This window comes from Perca fluviatilis, chromosome 8, assembly GCF_010015445.1.
Source record: "Perca fluviatilis chromosome 8, GENO_Pfluv_1.0, whole genome shotgun sequence".
NCBI lineage: Eukaryota > Metazoa > Chordata > Actinopteri > Perciformes > Percidae > Perca > Perca fluviatilis.
This window is the reverse complement of record NC_053119.1, coordinates 6414025-6437247: the sequence shown is the minus strand read 5'-3', so window position 1 is coordinate 6437247 and position 23223 is coordinate 6414025. Positions and strand designations below refer to the sequence as shown.

Below are 23223 nucleotides of genomic sequence, written 5' to 3'. Positions count from 1 at the left end.
TGTATTGAAGAAAAGTTTTTATTTGCAGTGCATTTACATTCAGGTAACATTTTTTCATGTGTTGCATAGTCCTTGTTGCATATTTGGTTTACAATCTTCAACAGAAAAAAACCACACACACACACACACACACACACACAGTAAGTGCAGGAAACAGTGTGTGCATCAAGTGAAGTTCTTCAGACCTGAAGGCCGGTTTGAGATGAGAGTACTGATTCAGTTTAAACCAGATTACAGAGACTTGTGACACAATGCTATATGTTTATGTTCTTTGTGTGCAGCTGCCACAGAAAAGAGACGTAATGGTGTGTGTATATAGACTGTGTGCAAAGTGAATTTTACGAGTGGTTTGATTGTACACAAAGTGGAAAACAGATTTGCTCTAGGTGGCACGAATTGAGCCGAAGACACATTTGTGCTAGATGAAAGTATTTCAACTTCAGTGGAAAAAAACAAACTGCACAACACATTGCTCATGGACGCATCAACAAACTGTTAAATGTTATTTCTGGACTCTGTTCGGTAGTGATGGCCAAATGAAGCATCGTGAAGCATTTTCTTTATTTTCTGAGCCCACTAGATGGCGCTCTCTGTTCAACAATGGGTTGAGAATACACTGAATCCATCTAGAGGGCTCAGAAAACAAAGAAAATCTGCCCATCGCTACTGTTCGGTACAAAGTATTAGACTCAAAGATTTTACGTTGATAAGGCGGCTTACCCTTACTGCCAATATTATGACGACTGCTATGATGTGTTCTACAACGGGCAGTGTGCAATTTTGTTGGCCAGTGGCAGTCTCTGCATGCAACATGAGCATATCCATGCAGTGTGATGCAGCAGTCTGTGTGTGTACTTTATGTATGCATGTATGTATATTTTCACCCTGCTGTGTTGACTTCCTTAAACAGCAGATATTGTTCGTTTCCCAAGAAAAAATTTCCTTCGGGATGATAAAAAAAAATCTATCTGTCTATCTTGAGACCTCGAACCTGCGTTCAGTATTAACTCAGCGTCCTACTTCGTCATATATTCGCAGGAGATGATTCTTCTTTGGCAAGGAGTAAGCTTTGAAGAACCATAGAACCACAGAGAACCACTGAGTCACGTATAAAGCTACAGTACGTGCCGTCTTTTACATCCTGTTCAGTGTTTCGTCACATCTACTGTTACTGTACTATCAGCTCCAGAGACTGTTTGGTCTGCTCAGCTACAACGAGATGACATATCATCAAAAGCTAAACAGTCTGTTGATTTGATTCCTCCAAAGTGAGATATAGTAACATTAATAGTGCTGCAACTAACTGTTGATTAATCTGGTGATTGTTTCCTCGATTAATCGATTAGTTGTCGGTGGTCTATAAAATGTCAGAACATGGTGAAAAATGGAGATCAGTGTTTCCCAAAGCCCCAGATGAGGTCCTCAAATGTCTTGTTTTGTCCACAACTCAAAGCCATTCAGTTTTTATTGTCGCAGAGGAGAGAAGAAACTAGAAAATATTCACATTTGGAAGCTGGAATAAGAGATTGTTTTCGACTCAAACCAATTAATAGATGAATTAATGAATGCATGTTTATTTTCATGTCAATCCATTATAGGATTATTCAGACACATTTTAAATTAAACACTTTCCGATTCATTTAATAGTTGACAACTAATCGATTAATTGATTAATCTTTGCAGCTCTATGTAAATGGTAATCTCGACATAGTCACTGAAAAACAAACCTGATCCTCTATACTTTTACATATATCTATAGAAAAAGGAAACAGATACATCATATTTTAAAATCTATAGCACCAACGTGTGCATGCTGTGTCCCAACAGGCTCAAAATACGTGGTGTTTTCTGACAAGCTGTACTACAAAAGTATAATGTAAGCAACAGTACAGAAAATACACCCCCCCTATATAACGTCAAGTGAAATAACAGCTTATTGTTGAGAAAAAAACAAGTTGCATGCTATCAGAAAAATGTCTAAAAACACTACAGACCAAGCGTCAAATGTTAGTGATTATTTTCCTACACATGGCTGTGTGGTGGAAGTATTAGCACCCTTTGGTTTACATTGAAAGGCTTTTCTGTTGTGTCTCCACAAAACAAACCAGAGGATCATCACCCTTTAGCGACCATAATCCTTCTGGACCACGAAGCTTTTAAAAGTAAAAAAAAAACAAAACAACATGATCCCTCCGATGCCATCCTCGGTAGCGACGTTGGATGATCTTCTCCATCTCCAGCAAACAGTATCTACATTTTACGAATTAACATTCCTGGAAGAACGGATGCAGTTGTTGGCAAAAGAGGCAGTGCAGGTTGTTGCAGAGGTCACAGTTTACCTGGTTGAACATTATTACAATCAACCAAACCTTTATCTGTCAACGCGCCAACACACTCCTTAAAAAGGTGTCTTTTTTTAACTTTTACAACTGTTACTTTTCAACACAGCAGCTGTTGGTTCTCTTCCACTCAGCAGCGACCTCAGCTGAGCGTTAATGTGGTGTTTAAACTTGCATTGCTATGACATTTTGGACAGACATTCATTGTTCCCAGAGGATGAATCCCTACTGACTCTGGTGTCTTTCCGTGTAGCGTCACCGTGAGGTTAACATTCGTGGTTTTGACCGGAATGTTTCAACAACTGTTAGATAGATTGCCATGCAAATTGCCATGAAAATTGAAACACATTTTTAATATGAATACATTTTTTTAAACTTTGTGGGATCCAAAAAGTTCAATTGTGAGCAGGTTAGCATGCTGACGATAGCATTTAGCTTAAATAACTATTGTACCTAAGTACAACCTCACAGAGGTTCATGCTTTCATGCTGCTTGCGGTCGGGGCTGTCGCGGTGTGGGTGGCTATATTAGCAACTGCGGCCTGGACGACTGTGTGCGAAGGGTCTGCGCGCCGAGCCGTGCACCTCCAAGATTTGGACACCGCGCTGCAATGATCAGCTACAGAAGAGAAGAAGTCCGTTCTTGGAGCCTCTCTAACCGCTGCTCTGACTGCTTGACCGCAATTAGTATGAACGACCAGACGGCTCGCGCCGACCATGTGCGCCGCCTCAACCATGCGTGCCGCCCCAACCCTGCACGCCACCACAGACAACGTTTGAGTCTTGTTGGACTGTTGGTTGGAGTAAATTAGCAGTTTAAAAGAATTGCTTTGGGATCTGGGAACTAGACATGATATTTGGTGTTAAAGACTGACATTCAGACTGTATTAGTGTTCAGCAGCCTATTTCTCTTCATTAATCATTGTGGCTTTGCATTCATGTTTCATCCATGATCTAGCCAGGAAAACAGCCGTTAACGAGCACAACGGCGGACCTATTTGAATCACTGAACAAATCTGAGATATGGGTAGTGATTCTGGGAGTGGTCTGGAAACTGGCCACAATTTTGGATTCACTGATAATAAACAACATTTGGTAAGTCTTTGAAACAGGCTGCTGGTGGTGCATCAGAAACAGTAACATTTTGGGTTCGAATTCAGCCGGAGGCCAGTCTGCCTCCAACTTAAATGAAAAACATCATTCTGTCTGTGTGTTGAAAAGTACACAGCAGTGTTGAAAAATGACCCCTCCATTTGTCAGGGTGCGTCATACGGCCGTCTTTAGTAGCGAGAAGTTCAACAGGAGCATCAGCAACATCAGGTGTAAGCTGGAGCCGTTCAGTGGCGCTTCGCTCTCCCTCTCTCGCCCTTCCCTCCCACGTTGCTCGTCCTCCCACGCCGTCCTCAGCCTCTCCTGCTCGTCCTCGTCCTCATCCCTCCGCGGCCCGTCGTCCTCCTTCACTAGGTTGATGCTGTCGCAGCGCTCGCCCTCGTGGCCCTCGTAGCAGTGGCAGCGAAACCTCTCGGTCAGCAGCTGCAGCTCGTGCTGCGAGTGCCACCCGGTGACGGCAAAGTCCCCGTCGCTGGAGGCCCGGATGTGGTAGCTGTCGGCACTCAGGTGGAGGTAATGGTGGGCGAGCGGGTCCCGGCGGACGCAGCGGCCATTACTCTGGCACAGGTAGTCACTGCAGACCTCAGCGGCCCGCGTCACGTTGGTGATGTACTGACCCAGGCGGTGGCTCAGGAAGGTTTTCACCTTGGTGCAGTTATGCTACGGAGACAAAACGTTATATAGTTTTTTTATCACCATTGCAATATCAACTGGCGCAATAAACACATCGCAAAAGGCTGCAAGACACTCAGAGATTGTTTGTGTTGGTTGAAAGAGAGTATCAGTAGAAGGTCTCGTCCGTCTCGTGCAAAACCGGCGGCGAGTTCTGTGTCGCGGGAGTGTAGTCATAAGCAGTGTCTTGCAGAGTATTGCATTCTGACACCACAATATAATGGGAGAACTGTGTGCATGTATCTGTATATATGTAACAAGCCCTTTTAGCCCAGTTATTAGCAGCAATATCTTAGCTATGTCCGCCATTGCAGAGATTTGTCTCATGCGAACAAAGGTGATAGCGGCGCACAATCTGATGTCAAACATAGGAGATAACAGTGCGCACTCCGACGTCACAAGCCAAAATCACCGTTTTTCACTGGCTACACGGCACCAATTGCAACCGAAGTTTCTAAAAAGTTTTCAAAAAGGTTCGGTTTCAGTGACCTGATACTGCATTTGCGTGTGGACGAACGGCCTAACCATATAGAAAAAGCTGCCGTTTTGAAACTACCTGCGTTTGTGTGGACAGGGCCTTAATTAGCTTTAACTGTTGTCCCAGTGACTGAGAGGAAAAGATCCAGTGTAAGTACAGAGATAATGACAGTGGATCAGGTTTGGCAGCTAACTACAGTAAGATACTCCACACCAAGCTGATACAGCAGGATTTAAGAGTTAAGGCAGGCGAATGAGGGATTGCAAATTGCATTTCAACTTTTTTGAAAATAAAATAAATTATGCAATTTTAACACTCCCCTAGATTCTGAGACAGTCATATGCTGTTTGGATGAACTATTTTCCATGCAGACAGGATCACTGCAGGCCGTAAAAGCTTGCATATTAGTTTTCAAAATGTCAGAGCACATAACACAACGCAGCGACCACATGATGTCAACTTTCTATTGTCTGACTATATTTTTTACTGCTGTGGCTTGTTTGGAGTCCAAAACAAATCAAGAAGATTGAGGAAAGAATGTTTTTTTAGTACACCATGGTCAGACTTCATGTGTCTCAACAGCACAAATTCAAAAAGAAAAGTTTGACAACAGATCTTCCACAACATATGACCTGGACAGAAATATTCTTTATGCATCAAGCTGTCAGTCTTTTTCCTCTGTGAGCCAGTCGGGTTTTTTTTTTTGAGAAAGTAAGCGAGGGTAAAGATTTTTGAGTGTTATTTTTTTTTTGTTTTTGTAAAAGGCAAGGGACACCCACCCTGGACGAGGTCAGGTTCAAGTCCCCCCAGATGACGAATCCTGCAGCTCCCAGAGCAGCACTCTCCCCGATCGTGTGGATCAAATCTTTCTGCAGGAAACACATCTCCATCACTGACGCAAAAATAAAATCATCTAACACACATTTAATAGTCGTCATTTACTTACAACACCAGGCCCAGAACACTCACTTAGTTTAGTTTTTACAAGAGTGGAAGCACAAGAGGATTTTGATGAACCAAAAAGTGAAGTTATCAAACCAAATTGAAATGACATTCTGCTTTTGAGAACAGATCTTTTATCAAAGTACATAACCATCATCTTTATTCAATTTAATTAATTTGTAAAGACATTACTATTTATAACATAAAAATATATTTTTATGTGATCAGTGAGAATAATAAATTGGCCACAGGATGGCACTTCCGATTCTGTTCAACATCAAGTGAAGAAGAACTGAATTATTACAAAAGAAACAAGTATTCACATTTTGTCGTCATACCTTATACATGCATTACACGTATATTTGAAAGGTTATTTCTGAAACTCTTCAATGAATCTGCAGACAAGTAGTCAAAGACAACTCCCTCTGGTTTTGGTGGTGTGGTTCAGGCAGAACAAGGAAACCACAACATTCTGGGTTTAGTATTTACCCTGAGCGGCTGTTCTGTGGTTCTCCACTAGATGGCAGTAACAAAAAGTAAACTGAGCAGACAGCCAGTGTTGTTTATGTCAAAGATTTAAGTTGCATTAGTTTGATGCTTTGGCTCATGACGCTTCGCCACAAAACGCTCATCTACAGTAGAGTGAGTAACAGCACTGGGAAGTACATTTGCACAATTTCTGTAGCCTCCTTAATTACAATGTTGAGGTGGAGTCCAACTCTTTTATTGTATTGGCAGTCACAAACTTTCCTCACCTGCCAGTGTAAAGATAGAAGAGCGGGTTGTGGAGGAGAAAGGAAGAGCTCAAGCTAAAACTAACTCAATGTGAGCTTGCTGTTGATTTAAGTGACTCAGGAAACAAAATATTTTGTACTCAATATACAGAGAGAGGACCAGGAAACTCTCGGGAGGACCCTGTGAGGAGTCGATGTTTCCCGCCCCGAACTGTTGCCACCTGACAGGGCGCCATGTTGGACTGTAGCGGTTGTCTGCTGGACATCCACTCACAGCCTCTCCCCACCATTCCTCACCCAGTCTTCAGCTCTCCGTTCTTCATGCAGATCCAGTGAACTTGGGAGTACCAACTAACCTTACATGTTGCACTGTTTGACAAAAGGAGAATCATGATTTTTCTATTCTACTCAGAATCAAGGTCGTTCTTTTAATGAAAAACACATTTATTGTATTCCTTTTTGTCTATGTGCCGACAAAATCAACAATATGACAGGTAGAGGTAGGCCTACTTTAGATGAGTGTGTGTGTGTGTGTGTGTGTGTGTGTGTGTGTGTGTGTGTGTGTGTGTGTGTGTGTGTGTGTGTGTGGAGTAGGTTACCCATTTCACATTCAACATAATATAACTAAGCTACAAGACTTTAAAACAATGCATGTTAACTAGGGCTGTTAATCAATTAAAAAATGTTCATCCCGATCAATCACATTATTGTCCAGTTAACTCACGATTAAGATCAAAGGATTTTGCGTTTACTCGTTATTATCTCCTTAATTTTGAAAGCCCTACTGTTGCTCGGGAAATGACAGTATAGTGGCTATGGACGGAAATAACTGTCCAATCAGAGCTGAGTATTTAAATGATGTGCTTAATACTGAGAAGTTAAACAAGTACATTGCTGTCTTACCATGGTGAGGAAGGCCAGGGCCTCGTCTCGGTAGCCCAGCCTCAGGTACACGTAGGTGGGGAGGTCGTACTCCTTCGAGGTCAGCGAGGCGACGCGGAACGACTCTCGGATCCTGTGCTGGGAGAAGTGCAGGTTGCTGATGCTGTTGGTGTGACTTTTCCGGATCGCCACGGAGGGGAAGAGCGCCGTGCTGCTGTTCCACAGCCACAGCAGCTCGTCGTTCCTCAGCCTCTCCAGCAAGGGGCAGAAGCCCGTGTAGTTCTGCTCATGCAGGTTGTAGTTGTGACAGTCGGGGTAGAGGTAGAAACCCCAGAGGCCGTTGGGGCGAAGGCGCGTCCCCAGCTGGATAGTTCTCTGCATGAACGCCTTGGCGCTCTTCTCAAACCGCCGCCGTGCCAGCTCCTCCACCTGTGCCGCCGTCACGTTGACGTACGCCTTGGCGGTCAGCTCCCTCGACTTGCGCCGGTAGATGTCCTTCTTGTGCCAGTTCCGGCTCCACTGAGGCCGCCAGAACTCCCAGTCAATGACGGCCAGGCCGCGGAAGTCCTCTGAGGGGATGAAGTGGGTGATGTCCTGATAGGCTTTGAACAGGTGCTGGTCCAGGCTGCAGTTCTGCGGCAGGCCGCCATGCACAGCAGCGCCCTGCGGCGTGTAGTGGGGGTAGTAACCCAGCCGGTTGGCGTAGAAGATGGTGACGTTCTGGCCCGTCCAATCAGCACGGGGGCTCCCGTGGATGTGGAAGAGGCGGTCGGCGTTGGTGGTGATGTTGTACTTGATGGTGCACATGTCCAGCGGGGCGTTCCAGGCGGCGATGAAGGGCTTCCGGCCAATCAGAGGCAGCTTGGCGGGTTTCTGACCGAAGGCGGCATGGAAGAGCAGAAGCAGCCAGGAGCAGGTGAGGGCGACAGGTACGACGTGGTGGGAAGAGGATGTCCCGCCCACTGGCACCACAGGCATCCTGGGGTTCAGGAGGAGCAGCTGTCAATCATCCTGAGGAGGGATAGGGGGGAAGGCAGAGAAAAAAAAAACTTTTTTTCCCAAATTTCTTTTAGCAAAGACAGTTTTAGCTCCCATGATTCTCATGACCACAGCTGTTATATAAATTGTTTTATTTTATTGTCTTGATTCTGTGGTTTCTTTCTCTCAAGGTCTGTAATCTGTTATACTATGGGCAACATTTGTTCCACGATTTTCCGACCTCGGGGTTTAGACGCGTCTCCTGCAGAATTTCACAAAGCTGACAGAATAAAAAGCAGATGCACAAAACCCAAAGTTTTTTTTAATGACAGTGTGAAGTGTTTAAGCCCATCTGCTGAAGTCTCTTCAACTTCAATTGACCTTCTGACTGTGTTTATATCGTTCGATGAGTTTATGGAAGTCACAGCTGGATGAACTCAACAGTTCCTCTGAATTTACTCCAAATTGGTCATCCACAGCTTCTGTCTTGTAAATGAACGTCTGTTTTACTGTCAGAGTTAAAGCACAATAGCGGATCGTGAAAGCTTTTGCATATGCTTTTACATGTGATTTTATGAGCCAGTTGTTTTTTTTCCATGTTCAAGTCTGTTAAGACATCTGGGATGTAGTCGGCACGCTGACATTTTGCATGAATTAAATCCTCATTTATTTTCCAGCTGTTGACATTTTATTTAAAATTCCTTGGAGAGATAATAGTTTTCAGAGAGTGTGTTGGTATACAATAGGATGCAATAAGATAGATAGATAGATAGATAGATAGATAGATGCAGCCCGAAACGACTGCTTTTCCTTCTGCTTTCTACCTACTGCAGCTTTAACTATTGATCTTTTTGTTCCCCATAATTCCTCATATTTTTAATGAGCACTCTTTCCACTTCAACTTTCAATCGTTAGCAATAATTTAGACTTTTGTTCTAATTTTATTTTACTTAGTTATTACTTAACTTTTATTGGCTATTTTTTTCCTTGTAATTCCGTCTCTTATGTGGATTTACAACGGGGAAAATAAGTATTGAACACGTCAACATTTTCCCCAGTAAATATATTTCCGATGGGGCTATTGGAATGAAATTTTCACCAGATGTCAGTAACAACCCAAGTAATCCACACATACATACAAGAAATCAAAAGATGTATGTCCATGACAAAAGTTATGTGTAATAAAGTGGAATGATAATGGGAATAAATATTGAACACATGAAGAAAATGGGGTGTAAAAAGGCATGGGAAGCCAAACTTGAATCTAATCTAATAAACCAGCTGAAATCTGTCAGTATTTAGGAAGAAATCCTGCCCCCTATTAGTGCAAATTAATATCAGCTGGATTAGTCCTAATTGATGGCCTATAAAAGGTTTCTCATTACCAAGGTGTCACTCAAGAAGCATTTCATGATGGGTAAAAGCGAGAAAAGAGCTGACCTTCGCAAGCTTATTGTAGAAAAACATACAGATGGCATTGGTTTCAGACAAATATATAAACTTCTGAAAGTTCCAGTGAGCACTGTTGGGGCCATTAAGAAAGTGGAAAGAACATAATTTCACCATTAACCAGCCACGACCAGGTGCTCCTCGCAAGATTTCTGACAGAGGAGTCCATAGAACACTTAGAAGAGTTGTCGAAGAACCAAGGACCACTCGCGGAGATCTTCAGAAAGATCTGGAAGAAGCAGGTACAGTTGTTTCAAAGCAATTAGTAATGCACTCAACCGCAATGGCCTCTATGCACGCACACCACGCAATACACCACTGCTCAAGAAAAGGCATGTGGAAGCTCGCTTAAAGTTTGCTGCACAACACCTGGACAAGCCAATGACAAACTGGGAGAATATAATCTGGTCAGATGAGACCAAAATTGAACTCTTTGGCTGTCACAGCATACACCATGTTTGGAGGAGAAATGGCACTGCACATCACCCTAAAAACACCATACCAACAGTGAAGTTTGGAGGTGGGAGCATCATTGTGTGGGGCTGTTTTTGAGCATCTGGCACTGGCAGACTTCATATAATTGAAGGAAGGATGAATGGAGAAATGTACCGTGACATTCTTGCTAAGAATGTGTTGCCATCCACCAGGATGCTGAAGATGAAACAAGGGTGGACATTTCAGCAAGACAATGATCCCAAACACACAGCCAAGGAAACTCTCAATTGGTTTCAGAGAAAGAAAATTAGAATGGCCCCAGTCAATCACCTGACTTGAATCCAATTAAAAACCTCTGGAAAGAACTGAAGATCAGAGTTCATAGAAAATGCCCTCAGAACCTTCAAGATTTGAAGACAGTTTGTGTGGAAGACTGGTTAAAAAAATCACAGCTGAGCAATGTGTGCGACTAGTTTCTTCATACAGGAGGCGTCTTGAAGCGGTCTTTACCAACAAAGGCTTTTCTACTAAGTATTAAATAAATTTCAGCAAGTGTGTGTTCAATACTTTTTCCCTGTGTCATTTCACTTTATAACACACAACTTAATTTATGGACTTATTTGTTTTGATATCTTTGTATGTGTGGATTACTTGGGTTGTTACTGACATCTGGTGAAAATGTCATGCCTATAGCCCCATCAGAAATATCTTTACTGAGAAAAATGTTGACGTGTTCAATACTTATTTTCCTGTTTCAATTTCATATCCTAAACCAGTGAACGTCAACTGGCGGCACGCAGGACAGATCCGGCCCGCCAAAGCTTTTAGTCTGGCCCACAGAATAATCATGAATTCACAAAATGTAAAGAGGGAAAAAATGCGTTCTGTTATTTATCATTTCAAGCATTTAGAGCAAAAACCCAGCCCCCTGTATTTGCATCTCTATTCACATGCTGGGATTCTGTACAGCGATGCCCGAGCTCCACACACACAGCTGAGCCGAGATGTGTGTGCGTTAAAACACACACACAGCTGAGCCGAGATGTGTGTGCGTTAAAACACGCAGTATCTGACTGGGAACGATACAGAGAGGATTAGCTACCAACGGCCGCTGGGGCAGATGAACTCACGCTGGTCTCTTTTCTATAAATAGGCTACAATAAAACCTTTGTGAGTAGAAAGTCAATACTTATCAATGCACTCACCTGTGTAGACCGGCATAAACATGTAGAAAAGGATATTTCAATCTGCTCTGTCTGCTCAGTCCACTCTTGTCCACCACACTGTTTTACGCAAATACAGCTCTACTCTGCAAATAGCGGTTTTTAGTCTGAGATGCATTTTTTTGCCAACCAACAGTGTAATATTTCATTATGCAGTCATTTCTTTTAAAAACTAAAAAGTTTTGGATCAATTTTTACTTCTTCCAACCACATGTTAAATAAAGAGTTTATGTTGATTTACATATTACAATAATATCATAATCCTACAATGATTCATTGTGAAAACTAAACTTTACTACCTTGGCCATGGTCATCATCAAAAAAGCGAATTAGTACATTCATGATTTTGTCCATGTTGATATTAGCTGCTTTATTTACATTTATTAAAAACGTCGCAACGTCGCATTAGTCTAGCGGAGCGGTAAATCTATGGAGGTATTATAAGTGGCTACTTAATATTAAGGGTGGGGGAAAAAATCAATACAGCATAGTATCGCAATATTTTTCGTGGCAATACTGTATCGATACACAGATGCCAAGTATCGATCTTTTATGTTATATGTGTTGGTCAGTCTGTCTGCTTGACAATCCGATTTTGCAGCAATAAAATTGAAGTGAGATGAGCAGACAGAGAAATGTATATTTTTAGATAAAACAGATGTTGACAAAATTTTCCTTTGGGGACATCATTTGAAATTGGGAAAAATTTGAAGTTATAAAAAAGGTAATACATTGCAATATATCGCAGAATATTGCAATATGTTTAAAATCGCAATAATATCGTATCGTGACATAGGTATCGTGATGATATCGTATCGTGAGGCCTCTGGTGATTCCCACCCCTACTTAATATGCACGTGATGTTCGTAAACATAATCGTTATGTTTGAGTTCTTCATTCTTGATGATGATGATGCTGGTTGTATTATTTTGCAACAGCATCTTTCATTGCGAATGAGGCATACATGACGAGTGCATAGCCTGCTTATCAGTCCATTCATCATTAAAGCTGGGCTTTTGGCTTTTCCACGTCAACTTTTCCCTTCAGCCTCTTTGACAGTGACATGTTTACCTGACAACAGCCATTTCTTTCTGCAAGCATTTTCCACCAATCAGGACGCTGCATACTACAATAATGTTTCCATAATCACAGACTTTAACCATCACTCCTCAGTGAACTGCCTCCTAGTCTGAGATCATTTTCTAGTTAAACAGCCAGTTATCATTATGGAGTTTCCATGTTTTCTAGGAGTTTGCGCACACTAATACATATAAAAAAAAATATAGCATTAATTCAGTAAGAAAGTGAAAATTTCAAACAAGAATAGGTGTATTAGGTATAAATTCATTTTATTTCAAAGTCCGGCCCCCAGAGTGTCTGCTTAGAAAAATTCTGGCCCTTGAAAAAAATGTAGTTGATGACCCCTGTCCTAAACCATCGAGACATAAATAGTTCCTGGCTCATTTCCATGACACCCAGGGGTCAGAGGTCACAGAGAGGAAGTCGGTTGACACCCAGGGATTGAAACGAGGACTTCAGCTGAACAAACCGCTGCTTTCCTGTCCACATCTAGTCCTCCTCTGACCAGAGCTGAAGCCTCAGACCATAATGAAAGGCTTCCCTGCCAAATGTCTCAGTGAGGTTAAGCGTTTGCTGTGTCTCTGCGTCCCATATACAGATAGTTGAACCAAACATCCAGTCAGAGAGCGCACAGAGAGACGAAATCAGACGTCGGATTTCTTTCTGTGTCATGTTTACTCCTCACTGGTGGACTTTTCATCAATGGCAGAGCAGAGGTGACAATCAAATTTACTCTGGACATTATTTGGACTTTGATAACTTTACTTTGATTGTAAAGGTTTCTTAGTACTAACCTTGAACTTACTTACTTGCCACTTCGAGGAAACGGGTGAAAGCGTGACAGGAAGGTGTGGAAGAAGGTTAGAACGGATATTCTCCCCTAGGAAGGTAGTATGGGACAAGGAAAAAAATTAATATTCCATAAGTAAAGAATGTAAGCATCAATGCATTTTAAGGCAATTTTTGCCAACCAACAAAGTTAATTATTTTTATCATATTAAGTTTTTTAATTTTTTTAACAAAAAAATTTTGTTTGATCAATTTTTACTTCTTCCAACCACATGTTAAATAAAGAGTTTATGTTGATTTACATATTACAATAATATCATAATCCTACAATGATTCATTGTGAAAACTAAACTTTACTACCTTGGCCATGGTCATCATCAAAAAAGCGAATTAGTACATTCATGATTTTGTCCATGTTGATATTAGCTGCTTTATTTACATTTATTAAAAACGTCGCATTGTTTATCATTTCATATAGCTGGACGTCTAAACTCTGGGACAAGGCCGTTACGTTTAAATACCTGCCATGCTGATTCCAAACAGACAGCTTTGATAAGGCAGTTTGGGCTTCAGATAGCTTTTACAAATCATGTTCCGCTATGAACGTGCACACAAGTAGGCTTATTGTATCACGGTCGGTCAGTAAAGGAATAGTCGCAGTGTTAACGGTAGCGGTCGTTGCCGGTAACGTACTCGTATGACAGAGGGCACGGCACGAAGCTTTGGGAGTAGCATGTAATGACTAGCAAGCTCTTTCTTACCGCTGCCGCCGTCCAGTGTCTTTCTTCAACATGCGCTGCAGAGGCACCTGGCTCCCTCAATTTGAGGCACCAAGTGCTAAACGGCTTCCGGTCTCCACCCTTTTCTTCTTGTCCTCCATTCATGCCCAGTGCCATTTGTTTTAACCACTTTCTCAACTAAAGCTGCCTGTATCTACATGCTCCAAGTTTGATAAACTTTGCCACACCGGCACTGCACTCTGACATTTCAGCAAAGACCCGCCCTACTTTGCATCTGATTGGCTAGAACTCGTTTCATTGGTTGGTGGAACTCGTTTCATTGGTTGGTGGAAGTTCGATGATTGGTTAAATCCATAGACAGTATGGTTAAATCCAGCGCATCAAAACAAATCCCACGTGGACTTTTTTATTTATTTATTTTTCTAAAATAGTCATAAGCCAGAAATCGGGCACCAGGCCCGAGTACTTACTATAATGTATATATATACTATAATGTATATATATTACTATAATGTATATATATACTATAATACTATAATATATATACTATAATATAATGTCTAGTACGTTTGACACTTTACTTTGAATATAATTCTAAATGTAACTTTAAATATTACTACTTACCTTGAACTTACTTACTTACTTATATACTTACTAACTAATTAACTAACTAAATTACTTCCTAACTTATTTATTTACTTACTTATTTACCTACTTACTAACTTATTTTCTTACTTTCTTACTAACTAACTAACTAACTAACTAATAGTTCTTAACTGAATGTCTATTAAGTAAGTTTGACTCTTTACTTTAAATATAATTTTAAATATAACTTTAAATATTACTACTTACCATGAACTTACTTACTTCTTTACTTACCTACTAACTTACTATCTAACTAACTTACCTACTAAGTAATTATTATTTTGTCATTGATTAATCTGCAGATTAGTTTTTTCATAATCTCTTATTTAACGATTTGTATGCTAATGCATTAGCGCTACTATTATCTAAGAACGTTTATGCTAAAGTATTTGCATACAACCAGCTGAAGAAAATGTATGCTAAAGCTTGAGGGCCTACTTTCTTGCTAAAGCGTTAGCATGTGGCATTAAAGTTAGTTAAAGTGTTTTAACTTCAGCTCTCACTTTACAAGGTATAAGCTAACATGTTAGCATGGAGAATGCTGTTGCTAAACAAAGTGTACGATAAACATGTAACCCCTTTTTGAAAGGTAACAAGGCTGTTTTGTTGTGGCCTAGTAACAGTGTCATCACAACTTCAACTGTCATAACGTCATATTGTGTTTTACACTTCCCAGTGTTGAAAATACCATCTCATCAGTTCATCCTGACGCTAGCAGCCTGTTCTGTACTTCTGCATGAGTTAGTATGTTAGTATGAAAAGTTCTATAAAGTTTATGGGAGTTTTTTTTTTTTCCTATCTGAGTTATGTTGGTTTGGAATCAAAGGCTTTTCCTTTCTTTGTGCTCCTGCCAGTTTTCCCCCTGTAGGTTTGGAAATATTTCTGCCCTTTGTGAAAGCAGATAATTTTTCAAAGCCGACTATACTACAGCGTAACACTGAATGTATTCCAGAGCAGGCTTGATATGATGAGAGGAATGTTTCTGATTATTCTCTTTGTAGGCTTTCTATTTGAGCATGAACTCTACTCGCAGCTGATCCTGGTTGGGCGACATCAAGGTGTGACAGATCTCTACTATGATGCTTCACTGGCTCTGTGGCTACCATCATGGATCACTTTACAGATAAGTTCCCTTCTCAATATGCAACACTGGGAAATACACATGGGTTCGTGCTATCGACTGTCTACACTTGATACGTTTCAGCTGCATTTTTCAGTCGACCGTCTCCCAGATGTTTGTTTGCAGAACATATATGCTTCAGTTTTGATCAGTACATATATTAACCCTTGTGTTGTCCCTGGGTCAAATTTGACCCGTTTTCAAAGTTTTTATATATATATATAAATATATATATTTCTTTTTTTTACTAAATTGCCCAAAAATAACATGGATATATGTCGTATGGAAGCCATAACCATAAAAAAAGATTATTTCCTTAAAATTGGGTGTTTTATTCAATTTTATAGCATTTGAAAAAAGAAGTTTAAATGGTTTAAAGACCTCATATTATGCTCATTTTCAGGTTCATAATTGTATTAAGAGGTTGTACCAGAATAGGTTTACATGGTTTAATTTTCAAAAAACACCATCTTTTTGTTGTACTGCACATTGCCGCAGCTCCTCTTTTCACCCTGTGTGTTGAGCTCTCTGTTTTAGCTACAGAGTGAGACATCTCACTTCTGTTCCATCTTTGTTGGGAGTCGCACATGTGCAGTACCTAGGTAAGGACTACTAGCCAGTCAGAAGCAGAGTATGAGAGCGTGCCATGCTAGCAGCTAGGCGAGCATTATAACGTGTGTTACAAAGTGACCACGTTTGTCTCTGAAGTAAAGGCTGGACTACAATAGAGCTGTTTGGAGCCGTTAGAGAACAGTGTTTTCTGTTGGAGATGGTAAGTCCCTTTGGGGTGGACTTTGGGCTTTTTCACTTTGTAAACCTATAACATGCACACACAAAAAAGCGTTGTAAACAGTGACAAAAACGTTTTAAAAAAGCGCCAAAAAAGGTTAATTTTCAATTTTAAACCAGATGGACAACAATTTCATGGTCAATGGAAAGACAACACGAGGGTTAAAAGTTAGGTGCGTAATGTACTTGAACAAACGGCCAATACCATCGTGTTTCAGGTGAGCACAGTTTTCTGGTGGAGATTCAAAATAAATGCTTAAAACTGCCATGCGACCACAGTCTGGGTCCACCTGGAGGCTGAATTGAATCAAGTCTTTGTTTGCTACTGTCAAAAGTTGTTATTGCGATAAAAGACGGAGGGAGCAGCCTCAGGTTTAACACATTGGAGTTCATGTTTAAAGTCTGGCTTTGTGTCAAAGTGCATTATTTATCCGGAGGAGCTTGGAGCCGCAGGCTGGTCTGGCATCGATTAAGATAAGAGTTTGTTGATGTCTGTGGTACTTGTGGAATGGCTGCAATCATTCAACAAAAACAAGAAAGAGAGAAACCGTCTAATTTTCAGTGTCTCTGTTGGAAAATTGGGGTGAACTTGAGGCACACTTGCCAGTGTCTGAAGTGTAGACGGTTCCCTGAACCAGATGAGGATGCCGGGGCAAAGGTCCAGAGGAAGAGTCGATGTTTGCACAACACCTTGCAGTTCTCTGTAACCCTGCACAGCCGATAACAGATCAGTTCATGATCTTTTCTCGTGTGTTCCCGTGAAGACTGAAGCCAGTTTTCTTATCTTTGATGTGGTGCGCAGTGTGCACGACCTCAACTACCTCAAAGGAGCTCATTTTACGCCATTTACTCCTGGAACACGAGTGCATTTCATGCCCAAATAAAGCATTTTGAACTAGGGCTGCACGATTATGGCCAAAATGATAATCACGATTATTTTGATCAATATTGAGATCACGATTAATTATCACGATTATTTGTTGATTTTAGCCAAAACTAAATTTTATTGTCACATAATTATATAATTATAACTGCTTTTACATCCATATTGTGCTACATTCCTACTAATACATCCATATTGTGCTACATTCCTACTAATACATCCATATTGTGCTACATTCCTCCTTTATTGAAGGATACTGTGAAGGAGTATGCCATTTCAGCTGTTGTGCGACCGCTTTCCACACATGCATGTTTGCCGTGAAAGATACAGGCAACGCAATTTTCTGTTCACGTTAACGGCGCATGTGGTGCCCGGTATCTACCAGACGAAATAGCTACACGGATTTCTGTGGCTCATTACACCGCCACTTAGCTACGTTCGCGCTTGCTCTGATGCTCCGAAACCCACGTTAGAGGCAACATAAACATCGCTGAATGTCACGCTAGTAAACACTAATAACACGTTACACAGCAGCTAACGTTAGCCTACCGTTAGCCACAGTAGTAACTGGATTAAACACGGCTAAAATGCTGACTGCTAAACAGTGTAGTGTGTCTGTATTTCACTGTAGGTTTCCAACAGCGGGACGTCCAACAGTCTGCTGCTAAAGCTATGAGCTAAAAGACACAAACTAGCACTGGCCACTGCTGTTGTCTGAAAAACAACACAGACGGGACAAAACGTTGCGTTTACTGGTAAACTGGTAAACATTGTGACCGGCTTATGATGACCGACTGCTATCCCTTTACCTTCTAACGGTGCAGAAGGGAACAGCTCTGATTGGCTCATGGAGACATGTGATCAGACAGTGGTTTATGGAGCGCTAGATTGGCTTTGCAAAAACTGTTCTATGAACGGAATGACGCATTTTAAATATCGCTCGATCACGCAAATTTGATCGTGGGAAGCCAAAATCGTGATCGTGATTAAAATTCGATTAATTGTGCAGCCCTATTTTGAACTCAGGAGTAAATGAAGCTGGCAGTTTGATGGAGGCGTTTCTAAGGATGGAAAGTCGAGTGCATTCAGAGATGCCAGGAGAGGAAGAAGCATGTCCTCGGTTTGATGTTTGGGAATCGAGCCGAACCCCTGATGGAGGGGCCGACTGGGGCGGGAGCCAAAATAACAGATTCCCTCACATGCGCCATCTGTCACATAAATATGTTCCAACAACGACGGACGTCACCAAGTCACATTTTTACTCTCAGTCTGATTCTGGCAGCTAGGACGCTTTAGACACCATGAAAGCTTTGGACATTTCATGCTGCTTATCTAACAAGCCTTGTAGACCTGAATCTGCTGGGGGAAAATACATGCAGATACATGCATGTTGTACAAGTCTCTACTAGTTGATCTCTGAAGAGATTCATTGGAATGGTTTCCTACAAGATGGGAACTCAACCTTTAAACTGATGGTATGATTTGGAAACTGCTCAGCAACTTGTCGTACTGGTTGTACGTTTTTATTTTATTATTATTTATTAGTCAAAGATGAGGTGGTATTACAAATGAAATTGGATATCTATCTATGGAAAAGCAGATATTTCCAAAATGTAGTATCAATAACTTTTGAAAATTTAAGATTTATGCGATTTTGACTAATGGCTGAAAAGCACTACCTAGGCATTAGATTCTGGGTTTAGTATCACGATGCCATTACAAAAGATTAACACAGATTTTTATTTTTTAGGGGTGCCGGGATTAAGTTTAGGGGTGCCCCCTAAAAAGGGCTAATATCGCCCCTGCTATTGACTGTATATTAGTCTATATCCACGACCTTCCACTTCTGGGATTACTCCGTTGCCGCCCGAAATTCCGCCCGATGTCCTTCTTTTCGGCCGGATGTCCGTTACTTTGTGTTGGCGTTCTAAACTCTGGTGGATTCATGAGGACTATGGTTAACTGCTCCTCAGATCTCTGCAGGGTAAATCCAGACAGCTAGCTAGACTATCTGTCCAATCTGAGTTTTCTGTTGCACGAATAAAACAACTTTTGAACGTACACGTTCCACCAAAACAAGTTCCTTCCTGAGGCTACTTTACCATGGCTCCGTGCAGATTGGTTTAAAGAAATGCCAATAAACCGGAACGTTTTTCACCTATCTCAGAATGCTGTGTCTGGCAATGCAAGACTAACTGTGGTTTAAAGGGTTTTTGCAACTGATTTATTCAAGTGCTTTATCAGACCGAGGGTGGTCTCAACACACAGAGGAGCCCTCTGATGCTTCAACTGAAAATGAACCATTAAATAAATCCTCCACACTGGACTGTAGCTCGTCTCCTCCATCACCTCTTAAAACACTCAGTAACACAACCCTGCATCAGGACTTTCCGTGAATCTCACACACAGATTGGTTAAACCATGTTAACCAGAGCAAAGAGAAGCGTTTCAACAAATATTCCTGGTGACTGAATGTGGTGGTGATTCATGTTCCTCACACGAGAGCCTAAAAACAAAAACTGGAGGACGGGAACCACCAAGGATGAAATCTTTCCACTCCAGCAGAGCCAAGCGCTAATCGCAGCACCCGGTGAGCACCGAGGCTCCAGAAACCCCTCTGCCAGGACGATGGCGATTGGTCAGTTTGGGTTTTGGGGTTTGGGGAGGATTTTTCAGATGGAGAAAACAGATGGATGACCTCAGAGGAAGAGAGAGAAAACTAAAAATCTTGATATTTTTCGAGGGGAAACTACATGACGAGCCTCTTGATTGACTATTATGGATCTTGACTTTTTCCAAGATATCCTTTTGTTGTTGCCTCGATATCAGAGCTCTACTCATTCATAGCAACTTCCTGTTGGTTCCCTGTTCACTGACAAAAGGGGCATCAATTCAAACCGTCCATCAAGGAGGAAGGTGGAGGAAGACGTTTTATCAGCACAGACTGATGTGAATGTTGTGAAAACCTTTTGTAAATTCCCCCCAGCAAAAGGGGAAATCATTTATTTTTCAATTCAGGTGTTGCAGCAGCTCAAAGACAACAGAACGGGTAAATAGGGAAGTAAAAAAAAAAAGATAATAAAAGGTTTGTACAGCTAGAATAAGAATTCAGGTAGAAATAGAAACTATGCAATTAAACACAAAGTTACGAGGTAAAGTGAAAGAGGTGTGGATAATGAATGGTATAATGTGATTAAGTAATGACACTTAGTGTTGTCTCTATTAATATTAGAAATAGAATATAGTATTTATGTAGGAAGACAGTTTAACATATTAACACAATATGATGTAGTATAGTCTAGTAAATAGTAGGGTTATAATATATAGGGGTGGGAAAAATAATCGATTCTTAGATGCATCGCGATTCTCTTTAGAACGATTCGATGCTCGATTCTGATAAGTTAATAATAATAAAAAAATGTTTTAAATGTCTGTATTTTTATTTAAAAGTGACTGTCTCCAATACAAGTACAAATCAGAAAACAGAGTGACTGAAAGAGGATGGGATAATGGACAACAACTTAGAGTTAAGGCAAGAGTACAGAAAAAAAAAAACACAAAAATGGCCAAAAGGAAAAAATATATATATTTGTATACATACACATGATCTAATAAGACATACATAAAATAATTAGGCAAAACACATATAGTCTTTTCATCTACTTTATCACATTACATCTGACCACCTCATGTTTCATGTTCTGAGAAGCCAATTCTCCACCTTTAAACATGACTGAGCCTCTGACATGGAAGATGACTGGGAGAGAAGGGGACGTTCACAAGCAAGTTTAAGGCCTTAAGCATGGAATAACTACAAAACAAAAATCTCAGTAGACAAAACATTTCATTAAAACTTGTGTGGGACAAATATATGTCAAAATCAAAGCTTTGTCTAACTGCTTTGTCTAGGAAGTGATTAGCAAACTCAGATTTATATGTATATTTTTAAAATCACGCATGGAAATAAAAAAATTGTTGCATCGAGATGCATCGATAATCAGTTTAGAATCGAATCGTTGGCCTCTGAATCAGAATCAAATTGTGAGGTGCCAAGAGATTCCCACCCCTAATAATATACATATCTACTGTGTAAATATTATGAGGTTCTGTGAAGCTTTTAAGTGAGAATATTCAAGCATGTTTGTATTTTCTTTTCAAGATTTTCATCTAAGATCACTAAATCCTAACCCTTAAGATAATGTATATTGGCACATGCTTTTATACACACGCTTTTATACACACATACAACGTGAATAAGAGCTAGAGCGATTTTTGAGGCAGATACCAATATCAATATTTCTTATATGCAATATTCACAAAATGTCCCCTTGTTTTCAAAATAAACTGCTCCTGTGCTGCTGTACCATGTGAAGCTCCTCTCTGGGGGATCAATACAATGCAACTGAACCATCTTTTTACGTATTAGTGGAAGAAGTTCTTCACTGAATCACCGGAGGGCAGAGCATCCCTCACATTAACTCATCTTTTGCGCGTGTCATTTCACTGCAGAGCTTAGTGCTCTAAGTCTTAATATATCCTGAATCTAAGACTCTCCCTGCTTTCGGCTTTTGATCTTTAACCCCAGACACGTTAACCCTCCGTCTCTCTGTGGAGGGCGGACTGAAAAACAACATGCTCCCTTAAACAGAAAAGAACTTTTTATAGCCGCCTGTGATGAACTTTCATCCAGCTGCTCTCGCTGACATTCCTCGAAAACCGTGCCCTCCCGTGTTGTCGGCTCTTCTGACTCTTTACTGTAAGTCTTTATGAGTCAGAGCGTCTGCTAAATGACGGAAACTCCACCTAAATGGGACCTTTTAATGTCTCCATTATGACTGATGTGCAGCTTTTGAGCAGAACGTTATTGCCTGCTGGGTAAAAAAAAAACACCACTCAGAGACTTGAAAAATGCGCTGCTGTGCGTCCAATTTCTGTGCGAAACTTTCTCCACTGCAAGGGTATTGTTAAGGGTGAGCCAACATTCCTGGCATGGCAGGGCGCTCTCCCCCCTCCTCCTTCCCCTTCCTGCATCACCCAGAACAGACGCTCATGCCATGCTGTAGCACATATAGGGTTCCCGCCTCCCTCAGGGTTTTTAAAAATACACTTTACGTCCTCTGTGGCAAAAACAAAAGCTGCAAACTTGATTCTTCTTTAGCTTTATACAAATGAGAGTTAGTTACCTGGCACTTGAGTTTAACAGCTCACCTGTAGATGCTGCACACAACCCGATAATCAGCAGTCCGGGGGGAAGGTGGGGGTCTGTTCTTCGGGGGTCACCGCAGAGGTCATGGTGGCCCTCCGCGCCGTACGTCCGACAGGCCTGTGGTCATTCCCCTCTGAGAGTCTGGAAACACAAGACAGCCATCCACACTTATATACAGCCCGGAGAGGAGAGGGAGGAGAGAGTGTCAGCACCACAACACAGCGATTAGAGAGCAGAGAGGGAAGGGGGGAGGGGGGCGAGAGACTTAGAGACGCACTGTAAAGATAGAGAGAGACAGAGTGAGAGAGAGAGAGAGAGAGAGATTTTAAATCCCTGTGAGTTTTCTGAGCTCCTCTGAGGTCTGATCCTCTCTGGAAGAAAAGGCTCAACTCATCAGGAAGACAGACAGAAACACAGTCAACAACAATTTTCCATGCACAAATGTGTGTGTATATATGTCTGTGTGTCAGTACATTTACTCAAGTTTTGTACTTAGGTACAGTACAATTTTGAGGTACTTGCACTTTACATATTTATGTATGTATTTGAAATACGAAGGGTGACTGTATTCTATGTATATGTAACTTTATAGCTTTTATGGTCAACATTAAAGGTTTTTTGCTGAGTTTAGGATGTCATTTTTGGGGATTTGGAAGTTACCAAAACTGGAGCGGAAACGTCTGAACAAGCAGGGAGGGCGTGAGGTCTTCCTGAAATGTACAATAGATGC

The 23223-nt window shown here is 41.2% G+C and overlaps 1 protein-coding gene across 3 annotated transcripts; it reads right to left on the bottom strand.

Annotated features, from left to right (window-relative positions):
- LOC120564625 (hyaluronidase-4) lies at window positions 1-22741 on the bottom strand. Of its 3 annotated transcripts, none has more exons than XM_039809771.1 (4): window positions 22471-22741; window positions 7178-8167; window positions 5378-5467; window positions 1-4108 (listed from the first exon to the last, which is right to left on the bottom strand). In XM_039809771.1, exons 2-4 carry the CDS (start codon window positions 8132-8134, stop codon window positions 3605-3607), a joined length of 1551 nt encoding a protein of 516 aa, XP_039665705.1. In that variant the 5' UTR covers window positions 8135-8167; window positions 22471-22741; the 3' UTR covers window positions 1-3604. The 3 variants fall into 3 exon arrangements, with proteins under 3 accessions (XP_039665705.1, XP_039665704.1, XP_039665706.1); XM_039809770.1 differs by having other exon boundaries at window positions 22496-22740; XM_039809772.1 differs by lacking the exon at window positions 22471-22741 and adding an exon at window positions 13872-14069.
- Window positions 22742-23223: the final 482 nt, after the last annotated feature.

Excerpts from the sequence above, each read along its gene's own strand:
- LOC120564625 (XM_039809771.1), bottom strand. The coding sequence starts at position 8,134 with ATGCCTGTGGTGCCAGTGGGCGGGACATCCTCTTCCCACCACGTCGTA. Across the intron at positions 5,468-7,177 it reads CCCTGGCCTTCCTCACCATG|AAAGATTTGATCCACACGAT; the intron begins GTAAGACAGCAA and ends TGTTTCCTGCAG. Across the intron at positions 4,109-5,377 it reads TGAACCTGACCTCGTCCAGG|CATAACTGCACCAAGGTGAA; the intron begins GTGGGTGTCCCT and ends TTGTCTCCGTAG.